Source organism: Phoca vitulina, unplaced genomic scaffold, assembly GCF_004348235.1.
Source record: "Phoca vitulina isolate PV1807 unplaced genomic scaffold, GSC_HSeal_1.0 scaffold29, whole genome shotgun sequence".
NCBI classification, from domain to species: Eukaryota; Metazoa; Chordata; class Mammalia; order Carnivora; family Phocidae; genus Phoca; species Phoca vitulina.
In genome coordinates, this window is record NW_022589732.1 from 24,174,703 (window position 1) to 24,189,342 (window position 14,640).

A 14,640-nucleotide genomic window follows, 5' to 3' on the forward strand; every position below is an offset into this window, starting at 1 on the left:
ACTTGCTGAGTGAGACTATGAAGCAGGGGCCCGCCTGATTTCCCACAGCAAGGGCCCATGCAGGGAGCCCCGAATGAGGCCACCCACCAGGGACCCTGTGCCCTCCCTGTGGCCCCAGCAAGAAGAGGGGGCAGAGGGAGCACCTCCCCACCAAGTAGCCCTGCTCAGCTCCACATACATCAGCTCCCTGTGGCCTGACAACTATGATCTACCATTTCCTTAGACTTTACATGTCCCTGAGCTACTTCCTGTAGAGCCAAAGAATGGCAGAGAGGACACCTTTACCCTGGTCCTTTTCCAGATCTTGCTGCTGAGCTGCTCACAAACCTTCCCATTAGAGTGAAACCAAGTCCAAAGTCCTACAATGGCCTATGAGGCCTTCTGGGCTCTGACCTCCGGCCCCTTCCCATGTTCCCTTCTCACCACTCTCCCCCTGGCTCACCCTGCACCAGGTACACCCTCCTCCTCATGGATCCTCTGGCATGCCAAGTTCATTCCACCCTCAAGACCCTTGCACATGCTACTCCATCTGCTGAAATTGCTCTGTAGCCAGATCTTGCTCGACGGGCCCTTCTGGTCTCTTCACAAATACCTCCTGGTCTCTCCACTAACACCTGGTCGCATCATCCCTGACCACCACATCTAAAATGGCATCCCCACCAAACCACTCTCGCCTTACCTTGCTTTGTCTTTCTTCATGGAGGTTATCACTACCTCAATTACTTTGACTTTATTCATTTCTTTATTTAGTGACCACCCCCTGCCTCCACCAGAAAGTCAACTCCTTGAAGTCAGGGCCCTTGTCTGTCTCAGACACTCAGTATCCCCAGGAGCTACAGTCGGGCCTGATTCACATTAGCTCCTCAATGGATATTTGATCCATTTGAAGACAAGCAAACTGAGACCTGGACGGGCATTAGTCTGTAGGGTGCAGCCTCCCAGGCAAGCATGGGCTGGGCCGGGCTCGGATATTTACTGCCTTGGGCTGTAGGCTCCCTTCCTGTTCTTCTAAACCATATCTCACTCGCAAGAAGGGACCAACCTCACCTCTCAGGTGCTTCCCCAGTGCTCAGAAAGGGCCCGGCAGAGTAGGTGCTCAGTGAATCACCAAGTTCATCAGCCAGGCCTTTAAGAAATTGCCCAATTCCCCTTATCAGACTCAGTAGCTCTCCACAGCCCTGGAAAGCTAGAACACCCCTAAACAGAAAGCTACCCTCCCCGGGACAAGGAACCAGCAACAGCACTGTGGAGCACTGTGAGGGGCACAGATCAAAACCCAACGATGATCCTCTGTCTAAAGAGTTGACCTCCACATGCTTAAAAACCAAGATCTTCCCGTAAATATAAAGAAGGGTCCTAAGGCAGGTCAGCAACACCCTGGCACCAACCAGCAAGGACAAGAGTACTAGCTGCACAGAAAACGAGGGGGGTGCCTGGAGGATCCAGGAGAGAAACAGGAACTCTCGGGGAACACTGCACTAAGGATGATTGCCAGTGCCTAGTGAGAAAGCCCTGGAAAAAGAGAATGGGGCTCCCTCCATGCCATTCCCGTATTTAATATGCTTAAGTTGATGGTGTATTAAGCCATAAATCAGATGTTGCCACTCAATGGTCTGCAAGCCTTATCAGCCCTGACACAGGCAGAGCTGGCCAAGAGAGAGCTTAGAATTTTTGTCATTAGTTGCCAACATTTAAAAATTAAGAGATTTCGCAGGAAAGTCCAGATTTCTGGCTCCTTTTGAGACACAGAAAGCACTGGCCATACCAGGCCTTCACTTGGGAACCTCAGTGGAGCCTGCCTGACTACCCCCTTCAGGGAAGGATGGGCCCCCCCAAGCACCCACAGTTGCTATACTGCTGGCCCTTCTTACAGCCAACGTGCTCTACACTGTAATATTCCTGCCTGGCTGTCGTGGGCCTTCAGATCTGTGACTTGGCTGTACCTGGCTGGCATTCCAAAGGGAGGCTTTAGCCATTCTTTTTTTTTTTTTTTTTTAAGATTTTTATTTATTTATATATTTGAAAGAGAGCAAGAGAGGGAGAGAAAGCACAGAGGGAGAGGGAGAAGCAGGCTCCACCGAGCAGGGAGCCCAATGCGGGACTCTATCCCCGGACCCTGGGATCATGACCTGAGCCGAAGGCAGACGCTTAACCGACTGAGCCACCCAGGCGCCCCGGCTTTAGCCATTCTTATCTGATCCTCCAGTTGTCTTCAAAAGCCCCAAGTTACCCAGCACCCAAGAGTGGTTCACGTGGTTACGTGGACTGGCTGGACCCATGGGGCCACTGTAGAGCAGCAAGAGAACAACAGACACACAGCTCCCTTGCCCACCCCGTGGGCCCTGCTAGCCATGGAGTTGTCTCCAACTGGGTGCTCACAGCTGGGCACCGGTTCTCTGGCTCGTGGTTCTTCCCGAGGGTGAGCGTTTCCCCCAGTTAAGCTTGCTAGCTCTTTAGGAGCAGGGCCCGTGTCTTTCTCCCCCAACGAACTCGCTACAAGGGATCCAGGGAAAGGGGCCCGTTCACTGTGTCTTGGTGATGGCTGGCCACCGGACAGGCTGAGAAAGGAGGGTTCCTCAGCTCAAAAGTAACTGCAGGGGGAAAGCACCAGCAGCTCTTCCTCCTTCTGTCAGCCCCGCCACCAGCAGCCCTGAGAAGCCACCAGCCGCTGTGCCTGCTTGGACAGGCGAGCGAGAGCCCAGATGAGAGGTGCCCTGGGCGCTCCCGCCTGCTCCTGGGCAGGACCTGCACGTGCCCAGCCAGCACAGGGAGCCTCGGGTGCGGGGAGGGGGGGTGCACTGAGAGGCCCCCTGCATCCCCCCCCCCCCCCCCCCCCATGTATTCTGACATCTCTCCAGCTCAATCCCAGCTACCCTGGCTAAGGGCTGTGAGCATCTTGTCACGTTTTGCTAGCACCATCCCCTACCACCCGGGGTGCACCCTGCATCCGGTTTTCCTCACCTGGCTCTGGAAGCTATGCTTTCCCACAGAGAATGCGCGAGGCGCCGTCCCGCCAGGCTGGCCATAGCACGGCTCCTCGAGCCATTAACACATCCGCCCTTGACCTCGGCGGCACAGGCTGGTTCTACAGTCTCAGCCAGACGCTCTGCACAGACGCAGTCCAAAACCACCATTCACAGACTACAGCCCTGCACTGGGCCTTCTCGGGGGCTTTATCTCATTTAAATCCCGCAGCAACCCTCAGGGAAAGTAGTATTATCCCAGGCTACAGACCAGTAAACAGGCTCAAAAAGATGGCGCCAGCAGGGAGCTGGGGCCCGTGTGTCTCCAGAGGCAGTACCCCTCCTCCATGTTACCAGCAGCCCTCACCCCTGAGGAAGCACCCCTGTGCCCCCGCCTAAGCAGCTAAAGTTCTCAGATTTCCTCTGCAAGGAAAGGGATCAGTGGGGTGTGGGAAGGAGGAGGGAGAAAAAGGGGACACACTCAGGTCTTCTGCCCCGTCCCTTGTGGCCGAAATTAAAGTAGTTCCCGTCCCGCCATATGGTAGGAGCCCAACCTCTGCGCTCAGCACCTGCCAGGGTACCAGGGCTTTGTGGATGAAGCGGGGTGGGATACATGCATGTTTCTCCTGCTACTCGTTTTCCTCGACATCCCACTTCCATCTGGTTCTTTCCTCCCATACCTTCACACAGCTCTGTCACAGCAACTTCTTTCTCCCCAATCTCCATGGCTCCAATCGTGCCCTTGTCCCTGGCTTTCTCCCTGACATCGCTCATGGACGCAGATACCGAAGACATGCAAGTAACACACTGTGGGGAGGGAGATGCCACAGCAAACAGCTGAGAAATGAGCATCAGACACGCCTGTTAATAGTCCATCAACCATGCCCACTTCTCTCCTTTGGTCAATCGACCCAGCAGCAGGTCACCATGAGAATCCCTAATGTCAACCACTAGTGCATTTCAAAATTGGGAACGTTGACCTAGCCTGGAGTCAATAAGATTTTTCATTTTTCTCGATGCTCTAAGTGCTCCATATCCTTAAATTTTCTAAGACTTATCTGTCTCCCTGTCTATACAACAGTTACTGGGAACCCTCGGGTAGCCAGGCCTATGAAGGAGAGAAAAGAGGAGACCTATACTCAAGAATATTCCCCATGCTTAATTCTTAGAGGAACCTTGTGGGTCAAGTATCATTTTAAATCCACTGTACAGATGGGGAAGCAAAGCTCAGAAAGCTGCAGGGTGAGGACATGGGACTTGAACCAGGTCTGTCTGGAACTCGGCCCCATTGACCACACTGCAGAAGGGTTAAGTAAATGCCCTCAGACTCTCTGGTGACCTTGGAGTCTCATGGAAGCTGCTCTTCTGGTTACCAAGGAGGGAGTTACAGGCAGCCTGTGCATCCCCTCATACTCTCTGCAGGTGTGTTGGCAGAGACAGGACCGTGGGGTCCAGGGGGGGTGGCCTGCGTTCCCCAGATGCTCTCTCAAAGGTGCCCAGTCCACCTTCCTCCATCCCACCTGCTCCTCAATGGCGATGTTCATCAAGTCCCACCCTTTGTCATGTTTTGGGAGGAAAATGGGCTTCCCTTGATCTGTCAAGGACAACAAGTTCCCAATGGCATGTAGTGGAACAGAGCCGGGCTGTGAGTCGAGGAGTTCTGAACTCACATCCCAGCTGTGCCACTAGACCTGGGAGCATGAGCAGGTCCCTAAACCCCCGGTTTCCAATGCTCTGTAACAGCCCTTCCTTCCTAGCATTGTGGAGATGAGGTGAGTCAGGGGATCTGCATAAGCACACTTGGGGAACTACAGGTCTGTTCCATCTCTCCCTCTGGTTCACAACCCTCTCCTCACCACATTCACCCCAAAGTTGAGGCAGCTTGAAACAAAGTAGGAGAAAGGAGGTACGTGGTCCCCATCACCCACAGAGCTGCAGGACACCTGCTTGCTCCTGGGAAGCTCATCTGCCCACTGGGGCACAGCAGACAGATTAAAAATGGCCCCAACTCACCCCCCAGTGGTGTACCTACCCCCTTTGCAATGTGCCTTTGCACTTCCCCCACGAGGAGCTTCCCAGGAGGCTCCCTCCCCTGCCCCTTAAATCTGGGCTGACCTCTTGGCTTGCTTTGGCCAAGAGATATACAGAAGCAACAAGACACCAGGTCTGAGCCCAGGCCTCAAGTGGCCCAGAGCACTTGCATTTGCCCCTTGGAACTCTGCTGCTGTCATATGAGTAAGTGTGGGCTAGTGTGTGTGACGATGAGAGGCCCGCGGCCTGGTCACCCCGTCACCCTAACACACAGCCAGCCAACTGCTCTCCTAACCAGCCAGCTGCAGCTGAATGGCCAGCTGACCACAGAGGCATCCACAAGCCCAGACAGGATCAGCTGTGTCTGACCCAGGTCTGCTGGCTGTGAGACTGATGAGTAACAACAAAGGCTCATTGTTTCACGACACCGAGTTCTGGGGGGATTGTTACGCCGCATCAGCTAACTGATGCAGAGGCCTTCTCGCCTCCAAGCTGACGGGCAGCTTGGGCACAGGTGGCAGGGGACCGAGGCCAAGTTCTTGATGGCACCAAGCGAAGGCTCCATGTGGGAGCGTGCAGGGGATGGCAACAGATGGGGCTGCACGGCACCGAGAGCTTCTCTGAGATGAATCCAGGCAACTGGGATAACCTCGCCTCACCTCTGCCTCTCTTGATGCGGCTCAGCCTTTCTCCGGCTTCCTGCGGCGCTGGGTTGATTCTGCTGCTGCTTCCCCACTGGGCTCCCCTCCTCAGCCCTTTAGTCAACAAATGAGCTGACTCACCACCTCAGGGGAGGCCCCCCAACCTGAACACCCTCGGGGATCCAGGAGCAGAAAGGGTAACTGAGTCATTCCGCTGCTGCAGGCTGTTTCCCTTTGTCAACGCCTATTTCTCAGGCCTGCTGGCTCCCCAGCCAAAGGGGCTACTGCTAATAAGCCGCAGAGACGCCCACAGGGAGGAAGCGACACTTTGCTGGCTATTTAATGGCCCATGAAGGAAGGGAAGAACACCAGGTGTCTCCAGGCCCACGCTTCAGGTTCACGATCTCACTCTTTGACCCCAGGAAGGAGCAGACAGTCATCCTAGGCAGCCACGGAAGACCTTCCTGAGCCCCAGGAATGGAGTGGCATGATTTAAGATGCAACTCAAAATAGAAACAGCATTCAACCAAAAATAACCAGAGACCCAGCAACTTTCAAGCATTTTCCCTTGATGAGGGCTTGGATGCTCCTTTGAAATATTAAAAATCAAACATTAAATTCTTTCAAAACACCAGCTTACTCAGGTTCCCCTGCTAGGCCAGAGCATCAAGAATGCGTTTGGTCAGCCCTTCTACAAAATGTTTGCACACGTGCGAGGCAAAGGTCAAAGCTCCTGGGATTCCACCCTTCACCCACTCGTGTGTCAACCATCACCCACAGGCTCTGAAAAGGTGATTCAGAAAGATGAACATGTCCCAGCGCCTGCCCTCACATGTTCCTAGGTCCCATGGGGAGGGGAGTACAGAGTCACCACACAAGTGGTGGGTACCGTGCGGGCCCTGGGATGATGGGGGCGATGGAGGTGTGCTCAGAATGTGGCAGGTCCCACAGGGAGAGAACCCACGAAGGCCTCCCCAGCACTCACGGGGATTTGCAAGGATTGAGGGACAGAGAAGGAAAGGGACAGTGGCCATGTAGAGTCTCTGTTCCCTTCCCCATCGCAGCCAGGCCCCAAGTCTCAGTTGCCTTGAGCATCCCTGAGCAACAAACCTACCAGAACAAACTCAACACAGTATCTTTTCCTCATGAGCTCATGTCTAAGAATTTCTAAGGGGAAAAAAATGAATTTCTCAGACTCATAGCACTTTTGCTGAAGTACTAAGGCTTTAAAATCCGTAAACAGTAGGATATAATTAAATGTAAATGCAGGGCCACATTTAAAAATTAATCTTCTATAATTAATTAGTAATTTAAAATATTCTGGTAAATGATACTTAAATGGCACAGAATTATCCTAGCTCTGAGTGATAAAGTCATCTGCTGAAGATTTACCATGTTGGAGTAAGAAATATTTGCATATATCATGTGGGACAACAGAACACTGAGATTACTTAATTTTCCTTTGCTGTAAATGTAGTAAAAAGCACAGTCTTTATATTTAAATTGTGGGGGCAAACTCACTCACTGCAGCAAACTCTGAGAAGCAATTGATTCGAAGCCAGGAGCTAACCCAGGTTGTGCTTCTAGTAAAGATTAAACCGGCCTCCAGCCACACTCCTTGCCTGGGAAGCCAGTCTGGGCAGGGGTGAGGAGGGATATTGGGAGTGGCCCTTTCCACCTCTGTCCTTTCTATTCACCTGTTCCTGGAAATCTGGGTGAAAGGTGACCCCCACTCCCAGAGCAATGGGGAGCTGTCCTACCCATAGGCTGTTCCCCTCACTGTTTTTTCTCCCACCCTTCTTGCCGCAATAAGAGATCACTGATATCTGTCTAACTGCAAAGGTAACTGCCATGTCTTCCCCAGACTGCTCTGACACCAGCAATGCCTTTATCCTGGTGTGTGTGTGTGTGCGTGTGTGCGTGTGTATGCGCGCACATGCATATCTAGTGTAGGTCTGCACAGGGTGGCGGGTGGGGGGGGTCCCTGTTAGACTGTGTTCATCTGAGGGTCTGCTTGTACCAGCTATTTGGCTGGTTAGCAGTACCACTGTATCAGCCTGTGTATGTGTGTATGTGTGTCTGTGTGTATGTGTGTGCACACATGTGCACACATGTCCAGTCTCCCATACCAACATGCCCTGCTGCTTATGGTCAATCCTCTCTACACACTGCTCTCCCCTACCCTGTGCCAAAGCCGGGCCTGGGAATGTCCCACCCACAGGAGCAGCCACTCCCGTTTGCTGACCCACCCAGGCCAAAGGCAGGGTTCTTAAGCAAACTTAAGCCTTCCCAAAAGCAGTTTTAAGACCAAAGCCTTGGGGCACCTGGGTGGCTCAGTTGGTTGGGCGACTGCCTTCGGCTCGCGTCATGATCCTGGAGTCCTGGGATCGAGTCCCACGGCGGGCTCCTGGCTTAGCGGGGAGTCTGCTTCTCCCTCTGACCCTCCCCCTTCTTGTGCTCTCTCTCTCTTTCTCTCTCTCAAATAAATAAATAAAATCTTTTTAAAAAAAAGACCAAAGCCTTTAGATCATGATGGATTTCCACCTTAACTGTTTTCCATCAATGTCCCCCACCAAAGCCTTTGCTGACAGGCTGGCCAGGGGCTTGAAGACAAGCTGAAAGGCAATCAAGGCACACACAAGAAAACCTAGCTTCGAGCTCTTTCTATTGGAAGGGAGAAATATAAAATCTCCATGCATTTATTCCTCAGCAGCCACTGTGGGCCAGCCTTGTGCTGCTCTTGGAAGATACAAAGGTGGGCGCCACCCTGTCCCTGTCCATGAGGGGCACACTTTCTTGTGGGATGCCCAGTATCTATGGGCTGCACAGAGCTGGACAGTGCTCAGGCTGCAGGGCCTGGCAGGCTGCTCTGTCTGCCTCATGAACCATGAGCAAGGAGTGTCAACTCTTCTCCATAAAGCACATAACTGTTCCAAATAGTTCAAGTTTTCTACTCTTTCCAGCAAAACAAAAGAGGCAGAGAGGGAAAGGAGAGGAGGAAACAAAGAGGATACAAAAAGGAAAGAGGGAAGCCTAGATACAACTAGAGACAGGGGCACAGAAATGACAAGTGAGAGTCCTAGGGTGCCTCCCACTCCATGCCCAGAGGAGGCCTCAGTGGATGAGAGACCCGGGGCATGAACACTCAGCCAGCCACTGGGAATGCCCAGCAGGACTGTGGTCATGGTATGTAACCACAATAGTCTACGTCATGTCAGGTCTCCAGGAGGAGACACCACCTCTGTGTCCCCCACCAGTACTTTATATGGTTCCTGGTCTGTAGTAGGCACCCAATCTGTACTAAATGAATGGGTGTTTAGGTGGGTGGATGGATGGAAGGATGGAAGGACAGATCGATAGATGGATGCATGGATGAACAGAAAGACACAGGGATAGATAATGGACAGATGGATGGAACCTCCTCCAGGAAGATGAGATGAAGCCCAGGGCCAAAACTGAGTGTGCACTGGAGGTCTCACCATCAAATCCAGCCTGAAGAAGAAAGAAGAGTAAGACATACGTAACCCTCTCAGCACTGGAGCCATGGTTATGGAGTGCACTGTAAGCTCTTAGCTTCAAAGACCCCAAAAGGGGCCCCAAGAACAAACTGGTCCTAAAGTTCAGACTCTCTACCCTGGATTAGGACCCCTTCCTGCTGATACCCCAGCCTCAGCCCCAGCCACTCCCCACCCAGTACACCAATACACTAGGGCTCTCCAGACCCCTGTCCCCCAGCCCCCACCTTGGCCATGGGGTTAATGAAGGTTCATTCCTGCAGACCAGCCCCGGTGTCACCCACTCCAGGAAGCATCCCTGACTCTCTGGCCACCCCCCACGTCTCCCCGGCCAGAGGGAACTGCTCCATCCTTGGCGTTCTCACAGAACCTGGTCCACAACTCTGTGCTGACAGGCAAAGGGGTCTGTTTATACCTCCATCCTCCCTATCAAGCTGGGAGCCGCAGGTGAGCAGGGACAATAGCCTCAGGGCCCAGCACAGAACTTGGCACAGCACTCGGGCTCATTAAATACTAGAGAAATGAAAGAAGGAACCTAGGAGCAGAAGGGAGAAGGCTCCAACAGCCACAGACAGGATTCCCAGGCAAAGCCTCTGCCCTCGGCCCCTCTCAGGACTCCCACGGCCCTGGAGTGAGGAGAGCACACCCCCATCCCCACCTACCCTGCCTGGTGATTCAGGCTGGCAGGCTATATGAGGAGAGCATCCTAGTGGGTATCACTGCCTGCTGAAGCCCCACTTAGCGGTCAATGGTCTAGAGACAAACAAAAGCCCAGCTGAGGATAGAATGTGTTCAACTCGCTTCCCAGTTGGGGTGATTAAAAAGTGCCACCTACCCTTACTGGGAGCTCCACTGCCAAACCCAGAGCAGAACAGGCCCTGCTGGAGGAAGGGTTCTCTATGGCCTGTGCCCTCAGCAGGACCCAAGGCCACCCCACAGTGGGCTCCAGGTCCAGGACCAGAGTGCTGTTCCCCCCTGAGCCCAGTCTCCCCAAGGGGAGCCTTTTAAAGGCAATACACTGATGTGGTGGTTGTTTAGACTATGATGAAAAGATTTCAGAGCAAGGAATGTGGATTCGAGACTGAGCAATGGAAGGTGAGGGGATCTTGAGGTGGGGCCTATTATCTGAGCCCATGCCCCCATTCCCACCCAGTGCCTCAGCCTGCTTGCACCCCTGCCACTCACCCCCCACCAAGGCCAGACTCCCCAAGCCCCCAGCCCCCAGCCAGGATGGCCCCTCATCAAGAGGGATCCCAGAGAGGCTGGTGGTGCACAGGCCCCCAGGCTGAGCCCCCGCAGTGGATGCATGCATCCTGGACGCTGGGCAGAGAAGCAGCTCCCAGCAGAGCACGTGGACAGCCTCGCGCTTCCCAGGCAGCAAAGTCTGTGTCCTCCAGAATTTGTCACTAACAATAGTGAAAGTGCCAGCCTTCCCAACAGATTCACATGTGGCAACATGGAGAAGATTCAAGCAGCACTGTCTTCCTCCCTCCTCCCGTCAGCCAGGCTTTCTGAGTGGGCAAGGGAGAAGTCACAGCCCACAGAGCAGCGTACCCCACCCCCACCGCAGCTCATATACGCTAGTCCTGATTGGGTACACAAGCCACCTGTCGTCAGTAGCACTGCGGCTCTGAGGCCATTTACTGGCCCATAGCAGTATTTTGAGTTTCATAAAATTCAGGACATGTCCTGGCAGTGGATCAGCGTCGTGAATACCTTCTGTCCTTGTCACAACAAAGGAGAGGCTGGGTCAGTCTGCTGGAAAAGCCCAAGCCGTGCCTCCAGGCAGTGAATGAAGTTTTTGTGCTGGGAAGGCGTGCCCAGGTCTCTCCCAGGGGACCTCCTGGGCTAGCCAGCCGTCCAGGTCACGCTCCCCGCCAGAGTCCGGAAGTCCCTCCCATACCACGTTTAAGTACATGCACTAAAATTCTTTGAGCAAAAGCACCCTGAAAACCTCTGCCAGACCGTGGCACACCATATTTACCCACCACCATCATCACAACAACATGGCAGCCGGGGCTCTGGAGGCAGTCACAGCTGGACTTGACTCCACCCAATCCCCCTAGTAGCCACTCGCGGGACCTGAAGCAACAGTGAACTTCCTGGACTTCAGTTGCCTCATATGCAAAGTGTGAGCATTAGAGAAGGCACACAAAAGGCCAGGACCACCCCCAGCCCCAGCCCCCACCCCCAACATGAAATCAAAAACCAAGACTCTGACCAGCTGGAGCTGAAGGCAACAAAGCCCAGGTGGCGTCCTCCCCCGCAATCTCTGGCCACCCCTCCCAGGGGCTTGTCACTCTTGCCCAACACTAAAAGTAGCCACTCCTGGGGCATCTCCAGTTCTGCAGCCCCCAGCAAAGCCAACACTTCGCAAACGCAGGCGGGAGGATCAAGAAGGCACCAGGCCAAAGCCAAGCCAAGTATTTCCAACACTGCAGGAGTTTGCATAATTAACCACTTGGAAATAGTATCTTTAGGCCAGTCTTGTTTACGTGTTAAATCCTTGCAGGGCCTAGAAACAGAGCAAGGGCTGAATTCATCTAGAAGGGAAATGATGAATATGTAAATGAAAGAGAACAGATGTTTTCCTGAGAAGCTAGGTACCACATGCTTTACCGTGGCTCTTGTCTCCTTCATCCCTACTTTACAGATGAAGAAGCCGAGGTCACCAAAGTGAGGCAAAACAGCCAAGGGCACAGCAACAGTAAGTGGAGGAGCCGGCACTTGACCCCAAATCTGTTGAACTTCAAAGCCAATATCCTTCCCACTCCCAAGCTTCACGGCAGGGCAGTGGCAAGGCAGAAAGGAAGCAAGGACAGGAGGCGAGGGATTGGCGAGAAGAGAGATGGAGAAGGCGGGCAACCGGATTAACAGATACCATCCCAGGAGCCGGCTCCAGCCAGGGGAATTTAGCAAGGAGAAGAGCCCTCCTGTGAGCAGACACCAGCACACACTGCTGGGAACATTCTGAGAAAGCCTGGACACATTAGTGCTGCTAATCCTCGGCTGCCCAGTACTGGCCTGAATCACTTCCTACAGGGAATCGTGTTCCAGAGAAAATGCCGAGTGCCGACAGGACATCACAGCCTGGCTGACCACCAGCGTGATCCGGGGCCTGATTAGCCAAGGGCGGCAGGGCTGCCAGCCAATTGCACCAAATTAAGCATTCCGACTTTTACGTTCTCCAGCAGTGGGCTTCGTGCTGGTTCCTGATGCATAAGGTAGCATTTTGAGTAATAATTAATTAGAGGGGAAAGCGGAATAAGCAAACCAAAGTACATCAAATGGAATGAGTATCATTCTGCCTTTCTCTTCACTTTCCTTTCAATCAGAGAGAGCCAAGTAGGTGAATGGGGTTGGAGAGGAAATCGCAGACAGCATTTGGCCACCCTGTGACCCCTTGGGCCACCCCTGTTCCCAGGCACACCACGCCCCCAGCACATTCCCCTCCCCCCCCCCCGTCCCCATGCCCCCCTCCCCCACGAAAACCAACCCAGGCCAGACAGGGACCTGCCAACTCCAGCTCGTCGCCTTTCTGCCATCAGGCCACCACGGCTGGCACCATCAGCCAGCTCAGAGAGTATTTCTAGTTGTCTATTCTCAAGTTACTAAATTCTTTGTTAAACTGGTGGACCCTCTCTTCCTTGGAAGGCCCTAACCCCTAATAAAGCCATTAAAGAAAAAAAATCACTGGTTAGCTCAGGTACCAAAAATATCAGCCCGTGCACCAAGTATCATTTGGTAATATGCAACCGACACCTCCTCCAGGTGCTAGCAAATACCAAAGGCAGAGCTGCCCACCTCTGCAGAAAGCTGGAAATTTATTTTATCCCTAGAGGCTTACACCTGCCAACAAAGAGGGGAAAATTAAAACAGCAAAGATACAAACCAACAACAGCCTGAGTTTTGCCTCCAAAATCTCTGGCAGTCACTTGTAAATAGGCTTCCTGCTAGCTGCCCCCAGCCCCTCACTGTCTAGGTAGGCCTTGGGTTACCTGTTAGGGACCAGTCAGGAGCCAAGTTGTGCTCAGGATCTAACTCTTTCTGGCTTGTGTCGTAGACCCAACACCTAGGAGTCCCCACATCCATTTTGGCTATGCACGAGTGGACTGCACCTGTGGTCCACCGTGGCACCCTGGGCAGAGGCTCCTGTGGCCCCAGGCCCCACCACCTACCTCGTTGATGAAGGAGTGGGCCCCCTGCGGGCTGAGCAGAAGGATGGCGCGGCGTAGCGTGTCTCGGTAGCGGTTCAGCTCCTCCGTCTTCATGGTGGTGAAGAGGCTGGTGAACACGTGGCTAATGTTCTTGTCCACCTTTTGTAAAGAGACGTCAAGGCCCAGCCTCGAGGCCTGATCCAGAAAGCTTTGGAGCCCACGGATATCTGAGCAGCGGAGAAGGGGGAGGAAAGAAGGATCTTTAAGCATGAAGGATCTACCCCAACGCTCCCCACTAGATACAGGCTGCTGCCATAAGCCAGGGCTCACGTCTGCCTCAGTGACCACTGAACAGAGGTTAGAAAACATCGACACATCTATTTGGTCCCAGCGTCCAGCCCCAGGGTGTCTCCTACCACGAGGAGCATGCCCTGCCATCCAACAGGTCCTGTGGCCGGGAAGTCCTTTGTGATGACCTCCTTTTCTCTCCCATCGCTTCCACCCAAGGGGAATGAAAGTTCTGGCAATTCTGTCCTCGAGGCTATGTGTGGTGGTGGTCCCTGGCCCTGGTCCCCAATTGCCTGCATCTCTCTCTGTGCTCACGGCTCAGACTCCTTGACCCAGGGCAGGTGAGCTAAGGCTACTGCCTTCCCTGACTGAAGCGGGCCCAACCTTGGCCCAGCTCCAATCCTGTGACTGAACATCCCGCCCTCACACCCCAACCCTGAGGCTTGGGACCCTGTCCTGTTCCAGGGGCCTGATCTCCCCAGATGGAACTCCTCTTCTACTCTCTTTCCAACTGGGGTGACTGCCCAAATCCAATCTGAACTTCACATCCTGACTGGTTCAGGGGTGAGTAGATGGTCCAAGATGGTCCACTGAGCACCATCCTTGGACTCTGGAGGAGCACCTGGGAGACAGCCCTGCTCTTTCCTCTGTGGTTACTAAGAGGTCAGGATATAAGGCCAAGGCAAGAAGGGAACAGGGGAAGCTAGAATAAAGTACTAGGGAATGAGCATTCAGAAGGAGCTTGGGTCCCAGCTCTACCACATATTAATGCAAGCCCACTCTCATGAGCACCAGAGTGCTGATTTTTTTTAACTAGGGCCCAAATCTTCTCTCAGCCCTGCGTGAGCCATCTGTCTCCTCCAAAGGGAGAACTCCCCAAGACTGGAGCCAACTCAGAGGCAAGCAGGTATGAAAGTGACACCTGGTCCCAATGACGTCAATGAAGCCTCTGTGCATCTGTGAATCTGGCTTCTCCTGGATTTTTCTATGAGCCAAAGAATACCCTTTCCTGCCTGAGCCAACCTGAGCTGGATTTCTGTCACTT

General features: G+C 53.4%; 1 protein-coding gene across 3 annotated transcripts in view; it reads right to left on the reverse strand.

Annotated features, from left to right (window-relative positions):
• The window catches only part of GRID1 (glutamate ionotropic receptor delta type subunit 1), a 774,024-nt gene that overhangs the window by 533,844 nt on the left and 225,540 nt on the right, over positions 1 to 14,640 (reverse strand). For all 3 annotated transcript variants that reach the window (XM_032423996.1, XM_032423994.1, XM_032423993.1), the window contains exon 4: positions 13,329 to 13,534. In XM_032423996.1, the coding sequence (XP_032279887.1) occupies positions 13,329 to 13,534 (206 nt within the window). The remainder of the gene's footprint in view (positions 1 to 13,328; positions 13,535 to 14,640) is intronic.